We start from the raw sequence: 24,105 nt of genomic DNA, 5'->3' as shown, positions 1-24,105 counted from the left end.
AAGGATAAAAGAAAGCAAGGAAGAAAGAAAGAAAGCAAGAAAGTAAGGAAGACAGAAAGCAAGAGAGACAGAAAGAAAGTAAAGAAGAAAGAAAGCAAGGAAGACAGAAAGTAAGGAAGACAGAAAGCAAGAGAGACAGAAAGAAAGAAATACAGTAAGGTTGAAAGAAAGAAAGAAAGAAAGAAAGAAAGAAAGAAAGAAAGTAAAAATACTAAGAGTCAGCTTGCCGTTTGGAGGTAAAGCAAATGGAGAAATGTTTGATATGTCAGAGTACGTTTTTAATGTTAATTAACATTCTTCCAATTAGGAAATGGAGAAAAGCTGTTCAGATTTTCATCCATTAAAAAGCAGGTCAGTGATAAACAAGTTAGGATGAACATGCTAAAGCTCAAAAGGTAACCTGCATGGTAACAAGTAAAATGTATTGTGCTGTAACAGGATTTTTGTTTAATAGTCTGATGTATATGAACTGTGATTGTAGTCTTGGGTGGTACTCTGGTCCAAGACAAATTTCACTCAGGGGACAATAAAGTGTATCCTTATCCTTACTGCTTTAGGCTACATGAAAGCAATAGTTTAATCTTAGTTATATCCATGAATTAAGACAACACAACACACACGTAAAAAATATATTTCATTGAAGGCTAAATGTGTACTTTTTCCAAAATAATTTAAGGCTTTCTATGTTACTTTTAAAATGTTGGATTCTATTTAGTGGTAAAACAATTCGGCTACTCAAAGCTACATTGCTACAGTGTATGAAAAGCCTGATCTAACACACTTTTTCTAAGCGTACAACAAATTAAAAGCATCAGTAGTAAAGTGAGTCAATATTAAGAGTTTCAAATGTCAAAATAGTACATATTAAAATGCATTGGATTGCAATCATTGAAGGTGTGTTTACAGCCCACCATTTTATGATTCATAGTGTGTTAACATCAGTTTTCTATTGCAGCTGGCAAAGGTAACCTCACTCCTCTGGTAGCAATATCATCAATACATCATAATTGATTTGTAAGTTGCATAGTGACAGGTGACAATATACAGACAGTATACATTATACATAACTGTATACTGTCTGTTATGCTGGCTGTCTCGCCTGACTGTCCTGTGAGGCATCTCGGTGCAGAATGTGTTTTGCTTTAAGGTGCCATATAAATGAAATAAACTTAAACTTAAATCTGTTCACAGATTCAAAGCACAAGATTGGAGGGTAGTGACTTTTCTTAGACTTCTTATCTAAATACTGTCTCATCACCTGCACTTACTTACAAAACCACTTACTTCTTCAAACACTTGCTGTATTAAGCTAACTTTTATCGTTTTACATCACTTAAGACTTATATTCTTGACACTTTGTGTTAACATATCATCAGTTAGTTGGTTCTTTCCTGCACTGTACCTGGCATTGTACCAAAGTGAGTCCTTTCTGGCATTATATCTGCTCCACTTTAACCAGGATCACAGGAGTTAGTGTTCCACTGGACCCTGAACTGTGTTTATTGGGGAACTTTACATGTATTCACCATAGACTGTAAATAAAAAGGGTATTCACGGTTCTCTAAACAATGCTCAACTCAAATTCATGAAAGTTGCTCTATGTGTGGCCAAGAAGTGCATTGCAGTGTCATGGAAGTCTGATTCCCCCCTTTTTATTGACAGGTGGTCTTCAAAGATGAATAGTTGCATCCCCTTGGAAAAAAAATCACATATTGTCTCGGAAATTGAAATAAGATAAGATAAGATATTACTTCATTGATCCCGGGGGGGAATTCAGTTGTTACAGCAACCCAGACATAAGTACAATCAAGAAGAAATTTCAGTAAGTAAAATTAAATCTTTTCCCAAAATTTTTTTTGGGGGGGGGTTTCTTCTTTTCTTTTATCTTTTCTTTTATCCTTTATGCCTACCCTACCCTACCCTACATACCCTAGTTATGTCCATATACTTTTGGTATATTGATATGTTTGTATACATTGCAAAAGTGAAAATAAAATAGTCCAATATGAACTGAACCCTGTTACTGTTCTTCAAATGTACAGTCGACAGACCCCCGCTGACTTATCATTAAAGTTTTATCTTCCAGTGCGGTTTAGAAAATTACGCATGCGCACAACGACGTGCACGGCTCCTAACTGGCGCATGCGCACTTACAAATCCCCAGAACCAGCAGCAGCAGCGGTAGTTCAGGTCAGTCAGTCCAGTCAGCAGTCATCCACGCATCTATCTATATTCCCCCTTTTCTTAAATTAGCCACTTTAAGCTTCGCGATACCGCCCCCAATTTCAGCGTCGGTACGGAGCCGCCAGGCCGGGACTGAGACGGAGAGAGAGGCCTCGGCCATGGAAGCGCTCGGACCCGGTGAGTAAATTCAAGAAAAGAGGAAAAAACGAGCGAAGCGAGGGGGAGAGCGCAATCCGTGTGTGGGGAGCGTGTGCGTAAATGCGTCGCTTCACTGGGGGCCGCGGCTTGCAGCGAGGCCTTTACGCGCTGACGGGAAAACAAACCGAGGCCCCAGCCTGTTTATCTGTGTTTCTATTCACATATTCATGTTTAGGTTCATTCACACAAAGGGGAGAGCGCGTTTGGTGTCCTATGGAGGAGTGTTTGTGCGTTTTATCGGCTATCCCTTGGTGTCTGCGCGGTTTTATTTACGCGTAGCTCGTCGTGTCGGGGCTGGCATTGTGTGTGTGTGTGTGTGTGAGTGGGGATTTAACTAGGACCTTCCTTCCTCCTTCCTTCCGCGTCGTAGTGTGTTTACGTTGATGTTCGTGCACAATGTGTTTTCTTTTCTCTTTGGCCTCCCCACTTTTAACAATGTCGAAATTGAGCTCATTTCCCCCAGCTGTGTGTCGATTCTGTTTTTCTGCTAAACCACGTAAATTTGTACCATCGCCATCGGGAACAGTGCGTCTCTTCGGGCTGCCCTCGTCTAAGATGACAGCAACGGACGGGAAAACACCACAAATGCCAACGAAACAAACATTATAGGTGCTAAATAAGAAAGCATGTGTATCTGAGCGCCTTGTAATTTGTTGGTTTTACGCGTCTGGGACCTCAGCAGGGATGGATGGCGCTTTTATCGATCACATCTGCAGGCCAGCTCCATATTACCCATCTCCTATATGATAACAAAGGCACTTATTTTGCAGCGGTGCAGCCATCTAATGATAAAGCAGGCGGAGAAACATCAGCCACACAATGCATTTGTACTGTCACCCATTTGTTTTCACCCCCTCTTTTTTCCACACTTCTTCATTTTGTTTGTTCTTGAATGCACGAGGAGTTTAAAGAGAGGAAATCACACTCGTGCTCTGGAGGGAAAGGTGGTGGCATGAGGGAAAACACTGATGCATATTTCAGGAGGGGGATTCACTCTGCAGCGCTGAATGAATGTTAAACAGAGGCATGGTTGCTGTGTGAGGGTTCAGAGGAATGTTTGGAGACCATCCACAGGTGTGTGCCAGGCTCCGTTATCACACTTAATCAGTATGAGGCATCAAGTTTATGTAAAGTTTGCTACTTTCTGCACTTGGATGAGTATTAAATCAATATTGGAGCTTGCAAAGTTGACCGTGGATGCAGGTTTGCCTTTGCAGACGTGACTTATGAACATCATTGATGAGAAATATGGAGATCGCCAAATGGTTTGTGAGTCCAGTGCTTATGTCAGACCTCTGACTCTCAGAAGGCATTTTTGGCGGATTCAACAGTTGAATTTAAAGCCCCATTCTGTACAAGCAGTAAAGTGACGCAACAATCCTGCTGTATGTCTTCTTACAGCCAATAATAGCTGAACTGTGTTTAATATTCCTCTGGAGGACATAGTGTTCAGATTGCATGTCATCTTGTTCAGTCGTAGGTTGTTTCTACGTAACTGTGCTCTTCTTTCAGTCACTCCAGTGTACCTGGAATCCACCTCCTGAGGTTTAAGACCTGTGGTGTCTACATGTCATAATTTAGACTCTCTTTTATTGCTTGTTAATGGTGCGAGATGCATTGGTTGAATTGTTGACATACATGTTCAGATTCTCCCTATGTAGAGGCAGACTCACAAAAGTTCATTGGAAAGATAAAAAGACTTGTTTAATTTTTTCACTACGGCTGCAACTTATCATTAGTTTTCTTGTTGTTTTGGTTTATCAAATGCGGATCAATGTTTCCCAACTCCCAAAGATGAAGTCCTCAAATGTCTTGTTTTGTCTATCATCCAAAGATCTCCAGTTTTCCGTCACAGAGGAGTAAAGAAACCAGAAGATATCACATTTCAGAAGCCCTTGTCCGAGACTTTGCTTATTTTTCTTTCAAAACTCAACCCAAAGCAGTGATTACTCTGCAATAAATTGAATATTTGACAACTAAATTGCTAAATTGATGTAGCCCTGTTTCAAATTTGTCAAAAAAATTCCTGGTTATTTTGAAACTTGTGACTCAATTTTCTGATTACACTGTGAGCTGGAGGCAAAAAGACAAAATCGCAGAAGAGAGTCTGTGTATGAGTGGTTGAGACAGTTTGAAAGCATCCATTGGCTTTTCATAAAGACGGACGACACAGAGGAAACTCCTGAACCTTAAGTTAAAGTTGTAAAGCTGAAATAAGTGGCGCCTAAAGGAAACAGATTGAATCACTCTAGCCTTCACAATGATAGTAGTATAATCTGTACTTCCCCTGTCTCCACAATCCAGCATACTTTACCTTTAATCCAGGTGATTTGCAGGTGTGGGTGTCTGCGCCCCCCACTCAGCCCGGCTCCTCTCTGACTCATCACCAGGCCAAGCCTTCATCCTCATGCTTAGCCTAAGCCCAGCTGTCTCTCTCACTGCTTGTGGTTTCCAGGGACACGCATGGCATTAGTCACCTACAATGCATGAGCAGCAAACACTTTGCACATGTGAGCGTGCTACACATCATCTTGTGGTTGTTCGGTTGGCTCTTAGATAAACAAGGAGTAAATTCAGCGTAGTAGCAGCAGCACACTGCGGTGATATTATTTGTAAAGTGTTTGTTGTCCAAGCGGAAACACTCTCTCAGATTTCATTAGCAGCAGGAAGAGCGGTCAGTCCTCAGTGCATCTGTCACTTTCTGCACTGAGAGAAGCTCATTTCACTTCCTCTGTGGCTCTCAGGCGACGCGGCTTTGTGTCACACGGAGCAGAAACGTAGAACAGTAGAGGGAGCGTGCTTGACAGGTTGTTTAAATTAAAGCCTACCTAAATAGATGCCACACGTCTGAGGGGGCTGCTTTATGCGATTTACAGCTCCAATTAAAATGTTTTATGAATGAGTGTTTCAGTCGAACAAAAGAGGATTCTAACGCTTCTTTCAATTTGGAACTCTGTGTTCCTAAATTATGCATGACAGGACTGCTAAATGAAAAAATACAAACCAGTGCTTTTTTTTTATATCATGAAGAAATGCAACAGGAGGCTTCTATTGGTTAGTGTATTTTCTGATCAAGAGTTTTTCTGATTTTATTTTGACTCTTTTGTGATGTTTTCCAGATATTAGAAGCTATTGATGAATATTTAATATCTGTTTGCCGGTGCCCTTCTTCTCCCCATGACGTATCTTGTTCAGGTTAGATCATGAAAACATCATCAGTTACAGTAATAAAGGCCAAGTTTGTCATCACGGGGACAGTTCTCAACATTGATATGACCCCATTTTTACCACATGCATTACTCGCCAGGTGCAGCTCAGGAAATGAGAACATTGTGAAATTTACTTGTATTTTTTTCAAATAACTCAAAATTGTTGAAGTGATTTTAAATTAAAATATTTTTAAGATTTGTATTTTATTTCATTCTTTAGCTGTAGGGCATAATTATCACAATGAAAATAGTAAAATGCTTGAAAATTTCTAATTTAAATATGAGTGGAGAATATATGAAATTGTCACTTTCTAAAGCTGCTGAGTGGAGTTTATATCTAGTCATGAAACAGACTGAAGTTAACAGTAATGAGTGTTTCTGAGCTACAAAAGCTAAAAGGACCATCAGCAACAAGACTGACTGTTTCTATAGTGTAATTTTGGGTGCCTGAAACCACTCTGTGGGGATGTAGGTGTAAGACAAAGGGATTGACAGCACCCTAAAGAAGCAACCTAATGCTACATTTTTCAAAGCAAATATGGGCAGGGAGTGAAAGGTTTGACTCTTAAAGGAAGCAGGATTGGATATGTTGTCAGAAAATCAAACAAAATCAGCAAAGACTTCAAAAACAGGGCTCAAAATTAAATGTTTTCATTGGTAGCACTTGTGCTCCCTACTTCAAAAAGTAAGGAGTTTCACAACTACAGTGTACGTATAAGCATTTCCCTTTTATCCAGACAATTTCAGTCTTTAAAAATTGAACTTGTCACACACTTGTCCTGACAGTTTTTGTGTCTGGCACTCTGGTTGGTCAGTCTCTCCCACATCATGTCACCATTGGTTTCTGAAGCAGGGTTTTGAGGCCTGTCGATGGCGGTCACCTTATTGGAAATGCTGACAAAACATAACTTTCGGTCGAGGCACAGAGGTGGAGTTGAGGCGGGCGTTTAGCCCCCTGGCTAACAGCCACAGTGTACCCGTCTGTCACTGAAGTCAGCCATGCCCCTAATTATACAAAACTTGTAAACTTGTAACTGTGTTATCCTCAAAAGTAATGAGTTATATAAAAAAAATAACCCTTGTACATTGTGCTGAGCAATGAGCTATTCAATCTAAAATTGTTTTGAACCAGGCTGTGAAGTAGTTTCTTTTCACTGTAAAGATGGGCTTTTTTGAATGGTTGTGTAAGTGACTTCTTGTGATTCTGCAGCCAGCCTCAAGCAGACACTGGAGGAACTGCAGTTTTTAGCACTTCCACATTGGCTTCATATTTCAAAACCGGACGTAGCCACTTGGTTGTTCTTGTCTGACGTCATAACACAGTGCCTCTTAGACATTACTAATCAAACCCTTGGGGGAACAATGGTCGCCTCATGATAAGTATGATACAAATGCTCCCATATTTTTAAATTTGGGATCACACAGATTGTATCTGGGAACCAAAGTGGTCACAATTGTAAAAGGCACCAATGAGTCCACAGTGGGCACCAAAATCTACACAAACAGAAAGTTCAAGGCTTTAAATAACTGATGGAAAATATTCTAATCTTGAGATAGTTAGGTCCTTTTTCATATTTAGCAAAATGTTATTGTTGGGTTTTTACTTCTTGTTTTGATCTCAATTAGAAATCTGAAACGATTAACTGACAGAGGCTTTAACGGCTAACAACCATCACTCTTAAAGCTAAAATAGTTAAAAAAAATATAGCAAGTCAATTCAAAGTTCATTATTCACTTGTGGTTGGCCAAACGTCACTGAAACATGTATGGTAAGAATATCAGCAGACTAATTATTTATAAAAAATAATCATTAACTGCAGCCATCTTTCTGAACCATCTCAGTTTAATCAGTGTGTTTTTGTGTCTTCTTCATTTTTCACTCGTCATTTTGGTCTAAACCAACGTGACACAATGCAGAGTGGAGGAAAAACAATGAGTCTAATCTAATTGGTTTTTACAAGTTAGAATCTCATTCAGAGCCCAAACAAGTGGTCCATTTTCTCACTGGTTGATTGGCAGAAAGTTAATCTGCAACTGTTTTCTTGATCAAATTGATAGTTTGAGCCCTGCACTTCCTCACTCCAGCTTCTTAGCTTCTTTGTCTTATTTTAAGTTAAATGCGCTGGCTTGATAGATGCATACATTTCAGTTGCAGTCATTCACTCCTAATTCATAAACTGTCCAGCTGTGGTTGTTGGCGGTGTTAACTGTGACAAGTAGACGCTCTGTGAAGGAAGGATGTGCTCTGGTGTTTCACGACGAGACGCTCACATTTCTAAGTGTAGTGGTGTGGCAGCTGAGGACGCTAAATATAGGTGCAGCTCTGTTTTTGGTGAAAGTGGAAGAGGAAGAGCTCGAACTCGCTGTGCCTCTCTCGCACACACAGAGAGAAACACTTTGTGTTGTACCTTCTGGTGCACGCAGCGAGAGGAGAAAAAAATAGAAACCAATCCACAAAGTGAGACGATTCAACACACTGCATGTACAAAGTTGCATCACTGCAGTTTCTGCAGGGTTGCAGTGTCGTTGAATTGAATCAAGTTTCCTTAAACAGACATTGGAGGGTCAAAAAGAGTCTTAAATATTATGTCTGGTCTGGTTGTGGGCAGTGATGGGATTCAAAAATAATTTTGTTATTGATTGAGGGCTGCTTGATAAATAATTCAGTGTCTCAAAGTCCCTGCTGGCTTTCCATCATACCCCCATACTCCAGGTAGAGCGATCCAGAACTGCGACAAGAAGTTTCATAATCAATCCGTCAAGCTAAAGAAACTTCAGATAATTGCACAAAAAAAATCAATAAAAAAATCACATATGCCAAACGTTTTCTAGTTTCCATCACCGAAATGTGAGATTGATTTTTACCTTTGTCGTCTGATTTTTAAAAAATATATTTCTTTAAATTTAATTTTTTTACAGCTTAATTTCAAGTGTTTTTATTTATTAATTTTTTGAACAATTTAATTAATTTTCTTCTTTAACAAAACTGTAGTATTACCAACAACTGGCCCTAATTAAGTGGTCACGACTTTAAACAATTTATATAAGATACAAAAAGTTACATTCAAATTAATCATACAATAAAAAAGTTACCTTAAAATTAATCGTAGAATAAAAAAGCTACATTTGAATTAGTTATATAATGAAAAAGATACTTCTTAAATTAACCATATAATAACAAGTTACATTTAAATTAATCATTTAATAAAAAGAGCTACTCTTAAATTTTACAAAACACACTTTCAAGTGTTTTTTTAAAAACTAATTTTCCCATACCTTTTGAATCACTCTGCTACACTGAGATGATGTATTAGGAGTGTCAGTCCAATAATTAACTATAAATTAAATTATTGTCTGAATTAAAGATAAGTGGTACCAAACAGCTCTGTGAACATCTCTGATTGAACCCAGTGAACTCTGCAGAATCCATGAGCAGCTTTGAAGCATGTTTTCACCCTGTTAGAGGTAAAACTAGCATTATTTTTAATTTACATCGAGTTAAGAAGGTTTGGACTTTGCTGTAACTCCATTTTTGGCATTTGCAGATGTGATCTTTATAAAAGTCAGCTAATTGACTTTTTCTTTTAAGTAGTTTATTGTGCAAAAGTGCCAACTCTTCTTCATTATGAGCTGCTATAATGTGGCACTTCTTTTGTGATGTTTTATGGACCAAATTTGTTTCTACCTTCAAATCTGCACACTCCACTTAGCTGATTGTTTTGGCTCGACATCAGGTAAAGACTTGAGAATTAAAAAAAAATATATGCTTCATTTAGAACTCTGTTCGTTTTTCGTGTCAGCTGTCTGAAAGATGCTCATGTTGTTCTTAAGATATTCTGAACTCCAATCATGTTTAAGGCCTAACCATCTACATAATAAGGACACTGTCAAATATTTGTGTCTCTGATATATTCAGTAATCCTTTCAGAGTCGGCAGAAACATACAGAACAGTATCGTCAGCGTAAAGATGGATAATAAAGTCAGCTTTAGAAACAGGTCTCAGATTTAGTCTGTGAAACACTTTGTTTATGGTAGAGACTGAGCTGATATTTCCAGCTTTAACACACTGAGACCTTCAGAGTTCATTCTGATATTAGTGATTGATTAAAACATGACAATATTAAGTCAAGTTCAGTTCAATTCAGTTCACATTGAACAGTAACGTAAGAGCATGAAGGAAAGCCTCCACATTTTTAATATTATTCAGAACCGTTGGCAGTTGTCATGTAGAGTTGATCTCAAGAATATTAGATTATGTTTGTGTATTTTTTTTTGGAAAATGCAAACATGCAAACTATTGTCTAGCATCTGCTTCACCAAAGGGAGGCTTCGTCTGGTTGGTTAAAGCACCGTCAGCTGAATTTTCTGTGCTGCTTATATGTTATTTACTGAATTATTCATGTCTTACCGACTTCATTTGATCATACCTTGAATCTGTGTGCTGCACTTAGTTGATTGTTTCATCACGACATCAGGGAAAGACTTGACATTAAATTTAAAAAAAAAGAGGGGTGTCTGATTAAATGGAAAAAAGCAGGCACAGGTTAGAGTCTTATTAAGTGTTATATTGACCTCACTGAACCCTGTGTCTTTGCTTGTTAGCATTGTTATTTTGAAATCAGGTAAAGATGGCTTCAACCATTGGTGATGGGGTTGCACGGCTTGTTGTTGTTGTGATCATGTTGGTCATCAAAACAAAACCTGCGACATAAACAAATCTCCTCATCAGCAGCTCAACTGAAGGCATCAGATGTACTAACCTGAATCCAGTCTGGATCACGGGGCACTTGAAATGCTTTATTGTGCTCGTGATACAGAGTGTGGAGTTATACTCGATGTTCAGCTTTCAGCATCGCTCAGAACACTTTGTACGCTTGTTGTTTCCATTGGTAACAAGGCCAGTAGGACAAAGTGGAGTGAATCATCCGAGGATTTTAGTGCAAGTCGTGACGGAGAAAATCACACATAGCTTCACAAATAGCTTCTTATTTCAGACTTTATTATAAACGTATTGTGGTGGGGGGGGGGGATGCACAGGCGGTGTTCTGATGGAGCTGGATGGTGTAAAAAGAAGAAGTGGAGGAGGAGGAGGAGGAGGAGGGGTGGATTGAAGGGAGAAGGGGAGGTGATTTGGGGCCCAGGCTAGATGAGGGCATGTTAGGAAGCGATGGGGAGGGTCCCCGATTGTCTGTGCTCTCGCGCTTCACTTGCTAACTGGAGCGTGTGTGGGTGCATGGAGTTCAGGAGGACCCCCGCAGTCACCTAGCTGTCAGTTGACAAAAGCATTACCCAGCCTCCTCCAAGCCTCCGTCAATACCACCAACACAATGTTATTTTAACTTCCTATATATACGTTCTGCCTTTTAATTATGCTCTCAATCTTTGTGCGTGCTTTTGTCTTCTGTCCCTGAGATGAGAAACAAAGATTTAGCGTACTCCTTTTCTCTTTGAGCGTTTTACAGATGCTCTTCTCTTTTAGAGTGAAGCACAACAGATCGAGTAGGAAACATAAAGCAGGCTTTACGCTGTGTCCTTCCTACAGTGTTGTCATTGTTGTAGCTGGATTGTGTTTCATTAACGTGCAGCAGGATGAAGCACAAGCACAATATTTCACTCATGAAGACGTCCCCCCTCCTCCTTCTTTCGGTACCTGCGCACACGAACCTGCACACACTGTACGTAATGTGTGTATGTGAGGAGTGCGTGTAACGGTAATCCCAGACTGTGTGTGGCTCCCCTCCATATGGCCCTGCTGCTGTCTGTCTGAGAGGAGCTCGCTCTTTGTCTCAGCGTGAGGGGAGGTTGCCCTTGTGTGTCTGGGGTGGAGCTGGGGGCGGGCTGAAGGATAATTGGGGGTCATTGTTTCGGCAGCCTCTTGTTGACCCATGTGGGTCAGGGGCCAGAGTTGCGGATCAATCAAAGCATGTTTGTGGGTCCGTGGGGCCATTTCAGTGCATTCAAGCAAGTGTCACTGATGAGATGGTTTGGAACAAGCTTGGCGTTACGCCGCACGCATTCATCTTTACATTTAGCATTTAATGCAGAGATAAGCACGCGGGGACTCAACCTTTGTTCGGATTCAAATGAATGCCAAGCTTGCTTAATTCAAAGATTGATGGGTTTGGATGGGTGTGCATTTCTTCCAACAGTTCAGTAAATTCAACCTTTTTTAAAAAAAATAAAAATATGCAAAAAAATGACCAGAGTTAAATGACAATAAAACCCTTTCAACTTGTAAAAATCTATACATTTCTTCGGCTGTAAATTACTATTAATTTGGATTATTGTATTGATTTAATCATCATCTCTCACTTTCACTCATGAAAAGTGAAATTATTGACCTACTTCAGCATCTTTTGGTGCGCTTTTATTGTGAAATTCCTCAGGCATGTCTACATCACTGTCTTGTTTTTTTTACAACCGGGTTAAATGGATGTATGATGTCATCTCCAGGCCAGTTTAATCAAAATGTAATCATATTGTGATCATTGCCAGCCGTGCAATATCAGCAAATATTGTATCTCTCTCTAAAGATCATGTATTGTGACGTTTTATAACCCCTTTAAGTGTAAAGTAACATGATGGTAACTTCCGCTCTGTTGTAGCATGTTTCAGTATATTCACTCTCCTCTCTCTGTTCTCTGCAGGCCCGCCCGCACCAACCTCTCTGTTTCAGCCCCCGCGGCGTCCCGGCCTTGGCACGGTGGGGAAACCCATCCGGCTCCTTGCCAACCACTTCCAGGTGCAGATTCCCAAGATTGATGTCTATCACTATGATATCGACATCAAGCCTGAGAAACGGCCTCGGAGGGTCAACAGGTAAACACACTGTGTATATATATATATATGTAATGTAATCTCAGATCTTGATACATTAAAATGGACTATTCAATCTCTCACTTCTTTAACCAAACCAAACCTGAAGCCTTGAAAAACAAACTGTTAAATGTTTGATAACAGGGACATTAAAAGTTTAACGTGTTATGCTCATACTTGTGTTTTTGACTCACCGTCTTGTGTCACACAGGGAGGTGGTGGACACCATGGTGCGGCACTTCAAGATGCAGATCTTTGGAGACCGACAACCTGGCTACGACGGGAAGAGGAACATGTACACAGCACATCCACTGCCAATTGGAAGAGACAGGGTTTGTATTCCAGAATATTGAACCTTTGCATCTGCTGCATCTTTCTTAAGAACATCTGTGTACGTTAATGAGGGACGCCCATGTGGTCAATGCTCATGTGTTAGTTCCTACATTACCTGGGAGCTCCTGGTGTCTCATCCTCCTGGACGGTATTTCCTCACTCACCTTTGACAGCTGCCCATATAGCTCTCTGATAGTGGCGTCCAGCCTGGTTGATATTCTGAACTACACATAATCTGGTGTAACATCCATCCAGAGACTCCTACAGGGCGGGCTTCAGGGTCCGACAGGAGAACACAGTCCAGAGAAGGAAGTGTAGCTTTGCATGTCAGGGGAGGTTGGACTTCCACACTCTGTCCATGCTGCTCAAAGCTTTCCACACTTCAACGTCCTGCTTTGATGAGCTGATCCACGACCTACAGTATTTAAAGTCATTGACCTCTCTCAGGGCAGTGCCTTCTGTTATTCTTAGCGGTGGATGGTCCGGGAGGATGATGTAGGTGACGACCTCGGTTTTCTTGGCGCGCAGCCTGAGAGCAACTTTGGCACGCTCCGTATCCACTCTGGTCACAAACGTTCCTGGGTCAGATTGCAGGCTGATACCATCGGAGCAGTCCAGGTCTGATCGGACTACTGCCGAGACTCACAGAGAAATAGACCTGGTGATCCGATGATTTTAGCCGTGAGGACCAACGATCAGAGACCAGTACTGAATCTTTGGCGGTCTAATGTTTGACAGAAACCCAGACTCTCACATTTCTTTAACTGCAGTTAACTGCATCCTGTGCAGAAATGATCTCACAGTCAGGCATTTTTAAACATTTGTCAATACTTTTATTGCATCACTGAAACAATCTGACAGTGAGTATTGATGTTTGGCAGGAAAAAAACAAGTCTGATTAAGTTTCTCTTGAATTATTCCTCCACAGGATCATTTGCTCATTTATTCTACCTTTCTACAGTATGAAAAACAGCTGCAGTTGTTGCAGATTTTCTTTGTATCTCAGGGGAACATCCTGGCAGCGGCTGCAAAATCTGTTGGTCTTCTTTTCATCAGCAACATTGGCATTAGCAACATATCTAACCAAAGAAAGAAAGTGGTATCCCATCGATGGATGCAGAGGATGTTATGGATGAAGACTTGAATCAACTTGAATCTTCAGCCATAGTATTTGAGCTAGTGTCTGTTCCTAGAGAAGCACATCAGAGGAAGGTCCAGGCTACAGCTGCTAACGTTTACTGCATCCTGTTACGGCTCCATGAGCAGGGAGTTAATTGCTCCGTTTGAATAAATTTACCTTCTACACTGATTTGACTTTAACATCCACACAGAAGATATTCCCTTTGATGTGTCAAAATTTGCCTGCAGTTGGTTTGACATCCCTGAGATTCACTTTCAAACAAGAACACTTATAAATGGTTACAAAAAACAACATTATCATCTGAGTCTTTTTAAATCTATTTTGGGGTGTTATAGCTTTTCTGTAGTCTGTTCACATCCACTCATCTTCTCTCTCTCTCCCTCTCTCCCTCTCCCTCTCTCTCCCTCCACAGGTGGATCTGGAGGTGACTCTGCCGGGCGAGGGGAAAGATCAGACGTTTAAGGTGTCCTTGCAGTGGGTGTCTGTGGTCAGTCTTCAGATGCTGCTGGAGGCCCTGTCGGGTCACCTGAACGAGGTCCCCGAGGACTCCGTTCAGGCTCTCGACGTCATCACGCGGCACCTTCCCTCCATGAGGTACGAACACACGCCATCTCTGCTCACCTCACAAGCACACACACACACACACACACACACACACACACACACACACACACACACACACACACACACACACACACACACACACACACACGTATACTGACAGTTATTGCTTTTCTGCTTTTATTTGTCTGTATTTAATTTCCTGCTGTCTTGAGTCTTCCTGATCAAACCATATTACAAAATATAATTATTGCGTGTCATGACTCACGTAGGAGCAGCAGCTATTGTTGCACAGAACAGTAGAAGCTGATCCACGGGGCGATGCAACCCTCATACCTTGAGTGTATCTCTGGATCTATTTTCAAGTCTTGTGACCTTAATTTGGTAAATTGTCACTTTTAAATGTGACATTCAAACTTTTAGTTTTTAAATAATAAAGTTATATTTCTCATGTAAACATCTGAAATATTACACATAATGTGCTGACTAATGTGATGTTTTTTATCTTATGGATGTTTAATAAACAAGGTATTTAATGAGTCTGTATTGATATTATTTCCCCCTGTGTTGATCCTCTGTGTCTTTTTGCACTCAGATACACTCCTGTTGGGCGTTCGTTCTTCTCCCCGCCAGAGGGCTACTATCATCCTCTGGGTGGAGGCAGGGAGGTGTGGTTTGGTTTCCATCAGTCCGTCCGTCCTGCCATGTGGAACATGATGCTCAACATCGATGGTAAGACCTGGTTCAAGGAGCTGATTTTGTCTCCGGCTGTTATAATATTCATCAAGAAAGTGTTTGCATTGGTTAAATCCAGGTCTCTGAATATATCCTGCCCTTGTGTTAGATGCCAATCAGATGCCTGATTAATTGAGTGCAGTGGGTTTAAAACCTCCCACACACTAGCTTGCATTATTCTGTATTATGAGCCCCTTTCACACATACACAAAACTCCTGAAAATGTCCTGATTTTATCCAGGTGAGCTGCACGTGTCAACACAAACGACCACAATTTTCAAACCTGAAGTCTGATTGGGCTTTATACTCATTACTGCTCGCCTCAGCTCTCTGTGTTATATTTTCTACTCCTGTGTTTGTGATGTGAAAACAACCTCATACATAATGTAATGACATAAATACGGACACATTCACTGTCACGGAAAACTGCTCCTCCTGCACGCAATAACCTAAACCGTACTGAGAACATTGAGCTGTGAGTAGGGATGGGTACCTTTCACATTTGAACCGATACGGTACCGATACCCGGTACCTGGGAATCGGTACCGGTACTCAACGGTACCAATTTTCAGTACTTTTGTGTTTTTATGTGGTAATAAATGTTAATTTAAAAAAAAATCTCAAATTTGTTTAATTTAACATATTTATTTAATTTAACATGAAATGAACAGAACCAGGATTATATAGGTGATTAGATATATTAGCTGACACGTGCTCGTGGTGTCTAATTGCTCTTTCGCAAGTTTATCAATGAACACACGTGAATGCCTGCGGATGGAAAAAGTCAGTTCTCCGTCTCTTTATAATAACAGGACACACAACTTACTTGTTGGGCATTCACGCACACAGGAACGGTTATAAACAGGGCAGGTAGTCGGAGCTAGAGGGTCAGTCTCAACTATAGACTGTATAAAATAAACTTAATCCTCATGCAGTTCTGCCTCGCGCTGAGTGCGCGCGCCTGTCAGCTGCAGGCTCCATTTGGTGCGCTCCTGCGCAGATGCAGAGAGCAGAGAGCAGAGACGTCCACCCGGTCAGTCTCTAACTTTAATACAGGGCGAAAGTATAGAAACTCGCCTCCTCTTCCACTCCCTCACAGTCACAGGGATGCGTTCAGGTACCGAAACATGGTACCGTATGATTTTACGTGAGTCGGTACTCGGTAGTACAGACGGAATTCGGTCGGTACCTATAAAAGTACCGAATTCGGTACCCATCCCTAGCTGTGACAGAGGTCTAATGAAGATAATCTCCTGCTGTGAGGTTCAAACTTGACGGACAATTTTCTGAATAAATCAGGACCTGAATTATCAATTAGGAGTGTATGTGTGAAAGGGGCTACACTGATGTGTTATTAAGCCGTGTAATGGCTGATGTAAAGAGAGTCGTTTCATCCTAATGATCTAAACACACAGTACGACAATGTTTTAAAGTGGTTATAGTTTGTAGTACACTTGAGTTGTATCTCTGTTTCCTCTAAGTTATGTCACTTCACAGTTCATGTTTCATGGGATCTAGCAAAAGGCATCAGGATTATTTGTTCAGTGAACTTATTTGAGTAAGTAGCTTCATGTTTAAGCCCAATGAGGAGCAGTAAACATGAAGCAGATGCTAGTTTGGCTGATGAAACAGTCCTATCTCATGTACGCTTGAATACAGCCTTTACCATCAGTTGACATTTAAATCTCAGTTTAGATGTTTTGCTTTGGAGACACTTCCTGAATCTTTTTAGGATGTTCAATCCTGAGACCAAAAACATTGATCCTGTGATCCTGTGACACAAAGACAGGGACCTTCTTTCATGTCAGGTGTTCTGTAAACACAGGTTTGACTTGTTAATGGGACTCCTGTAAGATGCTCACTCCAGATGGCATGTTTGTTTATATTCACTCAGTTATATTGAGGCCTATGGCTGCCGTCAGATGAAATTTGTTAGCACATACTTCAAACATGCTTGTGGAAATAATATGCCTGGTTAATGGTTAAATCATGGGAACAAGGATGGACACTTGGAAGCTGAATTGATGCTACTGCCCCCCAAATAAGGGTAGCTAGCAGGCAGCTAATGATGTTGTTATGACAGAAAAAGATGAAGCTGTTTTAGAAAACGTCTAGAGCCACAATTTAACTTCTGATGCCTTTAACCTTTTTGAAAATGTCAGGAAAAGGTTACAACTTCTGAACACTGAGGTGTTTTTGTAATTTATGGGGCTCTTTCATGTCTTTACTGAGATATAGGACGGTGCATAGAGTCAGAAAGAGGGAAGAGAGAGAGCAGGTTAAGAATCTAACCTGAGGCTGCCACATCAAGAACTGCATCCTCTGTACATGGGGCGTGTGGTTTGACCGCTGAGTGGCGCCCAGATCTCGATGATTTTTTCTGGAAATGCGCACAAATGTGGTTGAGAATCAAAAGGGGGAGAGTTAGTGACGACTTCTTGTAGACACAACCTCACTCGAAGGCATGTAAGGTTGTTCTTGTGAAGATCTGTGTAGCTGCTGCTCACTGCCTTCGGTGCACAGTCCTCATCAATGCACCTGATAACTAACTTCCTGTATCTTCTTCCCCCCTCAGTGTCAGCCACCGCTTTCTACCGCGCTCAGCCTGTGATCGAGTTCATGTGCGAGGTCCTGGACATTCAGAACATCAACGAACAGACCAAACCCCTGACCGACTCGCAGCGCGTCAAATTCACCAAGGAAATACGAGGTGAGCTCTCTCTACCTTCACACTGACACACACACCATCCAGTCGAGCAGGGCCCACATTAACAGACATACACTTTATGTACACAACGTCTGTGACTCACTGTCTGCTTCACCACAGAGATTACAGTAAGGTGTTGAGCTGCGGGGTGCATACATGTTTGTTTTAAAGCAGCATGTAAAGGGAAAAATCTACACCCACTCATGAGACATAATGCTGTGCATACCCATCACAGCTTAACCTACAGAAAGCTGAACACTCATTCTTCACCCCAGGCTAACAGAAGATTGTGTCTGCATCTGGAGTATTCATAATGCATCGTCTGAATAAAACTAGGCTTTATACAAACACAGATTTTTAGATCTGCTCCGGTCTGTCATAGTGACGCTTTGTGACCTTGCAGGAGCTGTGAGGTCTTTGCAGATTAAACACTCATTTTGTACCAGAATTTGGGGAATCTCTGCTGCTTTTTTATTTATCAATAAATTTAGAATATATATTTTTTTATTACTGTATCATTTTCAGAACAAACGGAACAAAATTCAAGGCTCACTGTGTGTGCAAAGCAGATTTTCAGACACAGATATGTACTGTCACTCTCTCCCCCAAACAGAGAAAAAATAACTGAATAAATAAATAAATAATTTAAAAATAATACTAATAATGATGCTTATAATAGTAAAAAATACTACTAACAATGATAATTAAAAAAAAAAAAAAGTATAATAATGAAAATAAAATTATATCTGTATTTATAATAATATTCCCACTATTAATTATATAAATAATAATAATACAAAATAATTACAAATAATAATAATACCAATGATAAAAGACACGACACATGTAAGAAAGTAGAATAAGCAAAAACAAAAAAAAACCACAAGAAACATTAGTATTAGCACAAAGTGTGCCTTCTTCCAACTCCAATTCATGAAGAACGCTGAAAATGATGTAGTACTCGGCACCATTGCTGCTTTTTTTATTTAAAAGACACTTGAAATATTCCCTTGGCCTCCCTTTGGTTTCTGTTCTGAGCTGAACTGTGACACATTTTCTAGAAAGAGTCTGCAGAGAGCTGCAACATCTTTTTCACACAAACTGCAGTCATGTCTGCATTTATCTTTGATCAAACCTGAAACGGCAGAAGAGAAACAAAAAGCACAGTTAAAATGTACAGAGGGTGTGAAATGACTTTCTTTCTTGTGTCTTTCAACAGGTTTAAAAGTTGAGGTCACACACTGTGGTCAAATGAAGAGGAAGTACCGTGTGTGCAACGTAACACGCCGACCTGCCAGCCACCAAACGTGAGTGAGACCCAAACACAGTGCAGTTCCTTCAGCCTTACATGTCAGCAGATGCAATGTGTCATGTGAAAGCTGAAACAGTGCAAGCTCTTTAATGCAGCTGAAGTCATACTTTCCTCTTTTGTGTTTTTCTTTTATATCCCCGTGTGGACGTCTGTGCGCTTACAACACATTTTTCCATTCGTTCACAGCTTCCCCTTACAGCTCGAGAACGGCCAAGCCATGGAGTGCACAGTAGCGCAGTATTTCAAGCAGAAGTACAACCTGCAGCTCAAATATCCACATTTACCGTGCTTGCAAGTAGGGCAGGAACAGAAGCACACCTACCTTCCCCTGGAGGTGAGAGAGAGACAGTTTGGAAGCTTGAAACAAACTTTTTCTCAGATGTAGTTTTAAGCATGAAGTCTCCTTTTTTCACAAACATCCTTCTTTCTTTTAATTTCTCTCATCTGATTAATCATTTTAAATGTGTCTTCTTGCTCTGTAGGTCTGTAACATAGTCGCAGGCCAACGCTGCATCAAAAAACTGACAGACAACCAGACATCCACCATGATCAAAGCTACAGCTCGCTCTGCCCCCGACAGGCAGGAGGAGATCAGCAGACTGGTGAGTGCTGTTTCCCTCTTGGGGTGGGAGTGAGTAAAGCACCAGGAGCAGCTCTCCTTTGTGGATCTTCTTGTTTCTCCTTTGAAGCTGCAGCTTTGAACTCACTGTCCCTCGAATGATGAATTAGAAAGAAATCAACTAGAAGAAGCAGATTTTATAACTTTTTTTGTGTTGGTTCTTCGTTATCCTCTCCTCTAAACTCCTCCCCCCTTTCTTGTTTTTCTTCTCCCAGGTTAAAAGTAACAGCATGGTCGGGGGTCCGGACCCTTACCTGAAAGAATTTGGCATCGTGGTTCACAACGACATGACCGAGGTGACGGGCCGTGTGCTCCCTGCGCCCATGCTGCAGTATGGGGGCCGGGTGAGCACGGACACAGGGCGGGACTGTGGCAGGGTGAGTACTGGGAAAGGGGGCTGCACTCTGGGGGACACACGCATGTATGGGAGGAGGGGGCAACACGGAGTGAACGATGGGACGTGTGGGTGGATCCAGGTTTGTTTGGATCAGGAAGCAGAGGAGAAAAGTCACGATTTTTGACATTTCAATAATTTTTACACCGATCAAAACATTTCTCAAGTAGTAACTATCTTCTGACCACATGGTGCAGAGTTGGAGGAGCTGTTTCAGGCACACACAGCCGGTAGTTACTGACAGCTGAAGCTCTTTTACTCCTTGCATGGACGTTGAATTCCTCAGTTGATCCATCAGTGCAGAAGACAAGTAACTGGGTTATAGTTGCAGGTATAAGCAAAGGATTTTTGCAAGAAATTTCAATCTAGAGATCTGCAGCTTCTCTTGTGTGCAGCTGATGGCAAGAAATACATAATTTTTACATTTATTTTTGAACCTTTTGCCTTAATTAGATGAAGAGGGACAGAAATCATGAGAAGAGGGTAGGAGAGACTTGCATCAAAGAGTAGAGGCCAGGAATGAAACCTGCAACCTGTGCACTAAAGAATATAGCCTCTGCATGTGGAGCTACTTCTCTACTGACTGAGCAGCTCCAAGAAGTAAAGTCTGCAGCTTTTATGAGCTATTATGAGCTCTCAAAAAAATTGGTATCTATTAGGGATGCTTTTTGTCCACCTGCAGTAAAGAAGCTCTTAAATTTCTGTGCCTTTTGATTGGCTTCTCCTTCACTGCTGCAACCACTGAGGCACATCGGTGTGATTTGAATTTAAAGCTGAATGCCAACAGATTCTGCCATGATTAGGAGGAAAGGAGGACGAAACAAGTCGCAGCGTAGTGGCCATTACTTTGGCGCTGAGGGTTGTCACATTACCCAGCAGGAGGAGGAGGACATCAGGAGGAAACCTGGAGGGAATACAGATTAAGAAAAGTGTCTTAAGAATCAGCAACCCCTTTGATTCTGTAACTCTGAGTCACTCCACTTATTGGTCCTGCTTCTTTTAAATCAGCTTATAACTAGTTCCATGATTCAGCTCCATTGGAAGCTGACCTGTGAGACCTGGATCCTGCCCGCTGTTAGAGTCCTGAGGTGCTTCTCTGCAGTCTGTGATGCACATCTCTCCAAAGACTCTCCTGCACACACGCTGTTACCGTTGTGTCACTGGAGGAGTGGAGACGTGTTGCAGACTGCTGGGATCCACCAACTGCATCTCAAATCAGCTTACAAGAAAAGTAAACACTAGACAAGTAGTCTACCTTATATTTGGATGCAATCACAGGCGCTTTACATCACATTTGTCTGCTTTGAAAGAGGCTGATTTGGGATTCAAGGGTTGTGTGTAAGGGGGGAAGAATGGATGCGCTGCCAACAGGAGGACGATGAAGACTCAAAGCCACCCAGCATCAAAGTTAAACCTGTCCAAGAGAGTCACGTTAAAAGCCCGTGCTGTGATTACTTTTATCCTCCATCTGTTATTATGGAGGTTAATATAAAAACTACAGGTGCTGGAATATAACACCCCATTCAGAAGACGCGCTCAGCGATTCTGCTGAGATAAGATGAAACTTTAATGAACCCTGTGGAAATATTGGCTCAGTTCTTCTGTCTCATACTCTTCGCCTCCTTCATAGTTATCTCACGGCAGATTATTGCTTACCCAAAAAAAAGCTCTTATGTGGCGCTGCCGGGCTTAAATCCCCACATTGGCTTTCTGAAGTATACGTGTGTTAATTTACACAAGATCCTATCACAGCACTCTCTTCCTCTCTGAAAGGCTTTACCACTTGCCTGCTGGGATATTGAGTCTAATCGGCTTCCAGCAAAATGCCCTTAAATGTAGACTTAGAGCTTTTTTCCCTAATTTGTGATCTCTTGGTGTGAATGAAACACACTGATGTTTGTGTTCTTAAAGTTGCATCACTGTAGTTGCAGAAAAAGATGTCTCTGTATGTGCAGCATAGGAAGTTTGTTTCCTGCTTAACTTACACTGTAATTAGGGATCTTTTTCAAAGTTCAGCAACTTTGATTATTGTGAAAAGACACTTTCAAAACGGAGAGGCTGGACTTTCCCGAGCACGCCGCTCTGATCTCTTCATTGTGCTCACCTGTTCAGAAGAATAAAAGCTCCTAATGGCATTTGGAAAATCTTGTTACCCTAATTGAAAGCCAGGGCCCTTTTTGAATTTGTATTCACAACCACACTGAGCGAAGGAGCACTCACCTAATGATGTGTTTGAGTTGATACGATGCTCTGTTGACTCCTGATATGGGAGTGCATTAAACTGTGATGCACAATCTGAGCATTCCTCTCCTTTTAAAGAAGTCTCTCAATGATCACTGTGCATTTCCTGAGCAGGTTGATAATACATGCACACGACATGTTGCTCTGCAGATAATCTGTAAAGCTAATATGGTGTAAAAGCACTTTGAAGCCTTTTAGCGTGTGCAGAACATTTGAATTTCTGAGTAAAACAACATGATACAGAGTCAGTCAGTGGGTTTCTATGTGCTCCGTTCATGGCGGGGAAATCAAAGCATGAAGTCGTTGTATCTCCTGTATGGCTCATCGAACCGAGGGGTTGACTAAGAGGTTAGGGTCTCTCTCCGCAGAATAAGACCGTGGCCACGCCCAACCAGGGCGTATGGGACATGAGAGGGAAGCAGTTCTACGCCGGCATCGAGATCAAGGTCTGGGCCGTGGCCTGCTTCGCTCCCCAGAAACAGTGCCGGGAGGACCTGCTCAAGTGAGTCACCGCCTCTGTTTGTGTTGTTGTGTCTGGCTTTATAATGAGGCTTGGCCTAGAAACGGACTCAGGAATGAGCAGGGAAAGTGACCACGCAAGGGAAATGCTAAGGAGCTTATACGTATGTTGTTTATTTTAAGGCCAAGGAGGGAAATGCCAACCACTTTGGTCATAAAGAAAGTATTATTGTGGAAATATTGATGCCTGTCAGGCGATCAATAAAGACTTAACGATACTTCAACTAACTTTGAGAGTTTGAGCGTGATTTTGAGGGAAACTTTGAAAGAAAAGTTAGATACCTGTGAGACCGCCTTTCTCACTAACTAGCCTCACAGCATCACCACCTCAAACAGACCCACGCTCTGTTTATGTTAGCCCCAAGTTTTGACAATGCTTACACTTTTCCTACCACATCTCACAGCCCCCTAAACCAAAACAAGGAGATTATAGAAGGCCAGTGAGAGCCAACACATCCCCAGGGTTAACAAGTACACACCTCCTTTCACACTGAAAAAAAAATGCCCCTCCAAAAACAAGAAAAAAAACCACATTTAAAGGTACCTTTACTTTGAAATAAGCAAAACAAATCTGCCAATAGAACAAGTGAAAATTTGCTTGGTAAGATTTCTTAAAATAAGACATAATATTTAGAATACTGTGATCTTAAAATTTGCAGGGAAAACTTATTTTAAGCAACATTTTACCAGTATTTTAAAGCTTAGTGTCTCAGAATAAGCCAGGAATGCTAAGAATTAGTATTTTTTCACTCAAAAAAAGATTTCTGCACTAATACATGTCATGTCAACTTCTTCATTTGAGATATATTCACCTTAATTTGAGTTGTATTATAGCAGTATTCTCTACGTTTAAGACCATCTTGTACTTGAAATAAGATTACAAAGTTTAATTTGAGCATTTTGAGATATAATGTCTTCTCATAGTGAGCTGGATGTACTAATATTCAGTCATGTTGTTTTTTTAGAATCAGCCAGCTATGCTCTAAAGTAGGTGTTTCATTGTGTGCATGTAGTTTGAGGATTTATATTTTCTGATTTAAAAGAAACATTTCTTGAAAACTGAAACTCACCCTTAAAAACAACAACCTTTCTTTCTTTCTTTCTTTCCTTCTTTTATCAATGGAGCTGTTTTCTG

General features: G+C 41.1%; 1 protein-coding gene across 4 annotated transcripts in view; it reads left to right on the top strand.

Annotated features, from left to right (window-relative positions):
- The first annotated feature begins 2,148 nt into the window (after window positions 1-2,148).
- The window catches only part of ago4 (argonaute RISC component 4), a 32,166-nt gene continuing 10,209 nt past the window's right edge, over window positions 2,149-24,105 (top strand). For 2 of the 4 annotated variants that reach the window (XM_034704556.1, XM_034704554.1), the window contains exons 1-11: window positions 2,166-2,361; window positions 12,240-12,411; window positions 12,620-12,740; window positions 14,295-14,476; window positions 15,039-15,175; window positions 17,754-17,888; window positions 19,105-19,192; window positions 19,384-19,531; window positions 19,680-19,799; window positions 20,032-20,193; window positions 22,805-22,953. In XM_034704556.1, coding sequence (XP_034560447.1) covers window positions 2,343-2,361; window positions 12,240-12,411; window positions 12,620-12,740; window positions 14,295-14,476; window positions 15,039-15,175; window positions 17,754-17,888; window positions 19,105-19,192; window positions 19,384-19,531; window positions 19,680-19,799; window positions 20,032-20,193; window positions 22,805-22,953 — 1,433 coding nt within the window. In that variant the 5' untranslated portion in view covers window positions 2,166-2,342. Of the gene's footprint in view, window positions 2,362-12,239; window positions 12,412-12,619; window positions 12,741-14,294; window positions 14,477-15,038; window positions 15,176-17,753; window positions 17,889-19,104; window positions 19,193-19,383; window positions 19,532-19,679; window positions 19,800-20,031; window positions 20,194-22,804; window positions 22,954-24,105 lie in introns of all 4 variants that reach the window. The other 2 variants (XM_034704557.1, XM_034704555.1) reach the window with 2 other exon arrangements.

The sequence above is a fragment of the Notolabrus celidotus genome, chromosome 16 (genome assembly GCF_009762535.1).
Source record: "Notolabrus celidotus isolate fNotCel1 chromosome 16, fNotCel1.pri, whole genome shotgun sequence".
Taxonomy (NCBI): domain Eukaryota; kingdom Metazoa; phylum Chordata; class Actinopteri; order Labriformes; family Labridae; genus Notolabrus; species Notolabrus celidotus.
The sequence above is the reverse complement of the archived record's forward strand: the minus strand, read 5'-3'. Positions and strand labels throughout refer to the sequence as shown.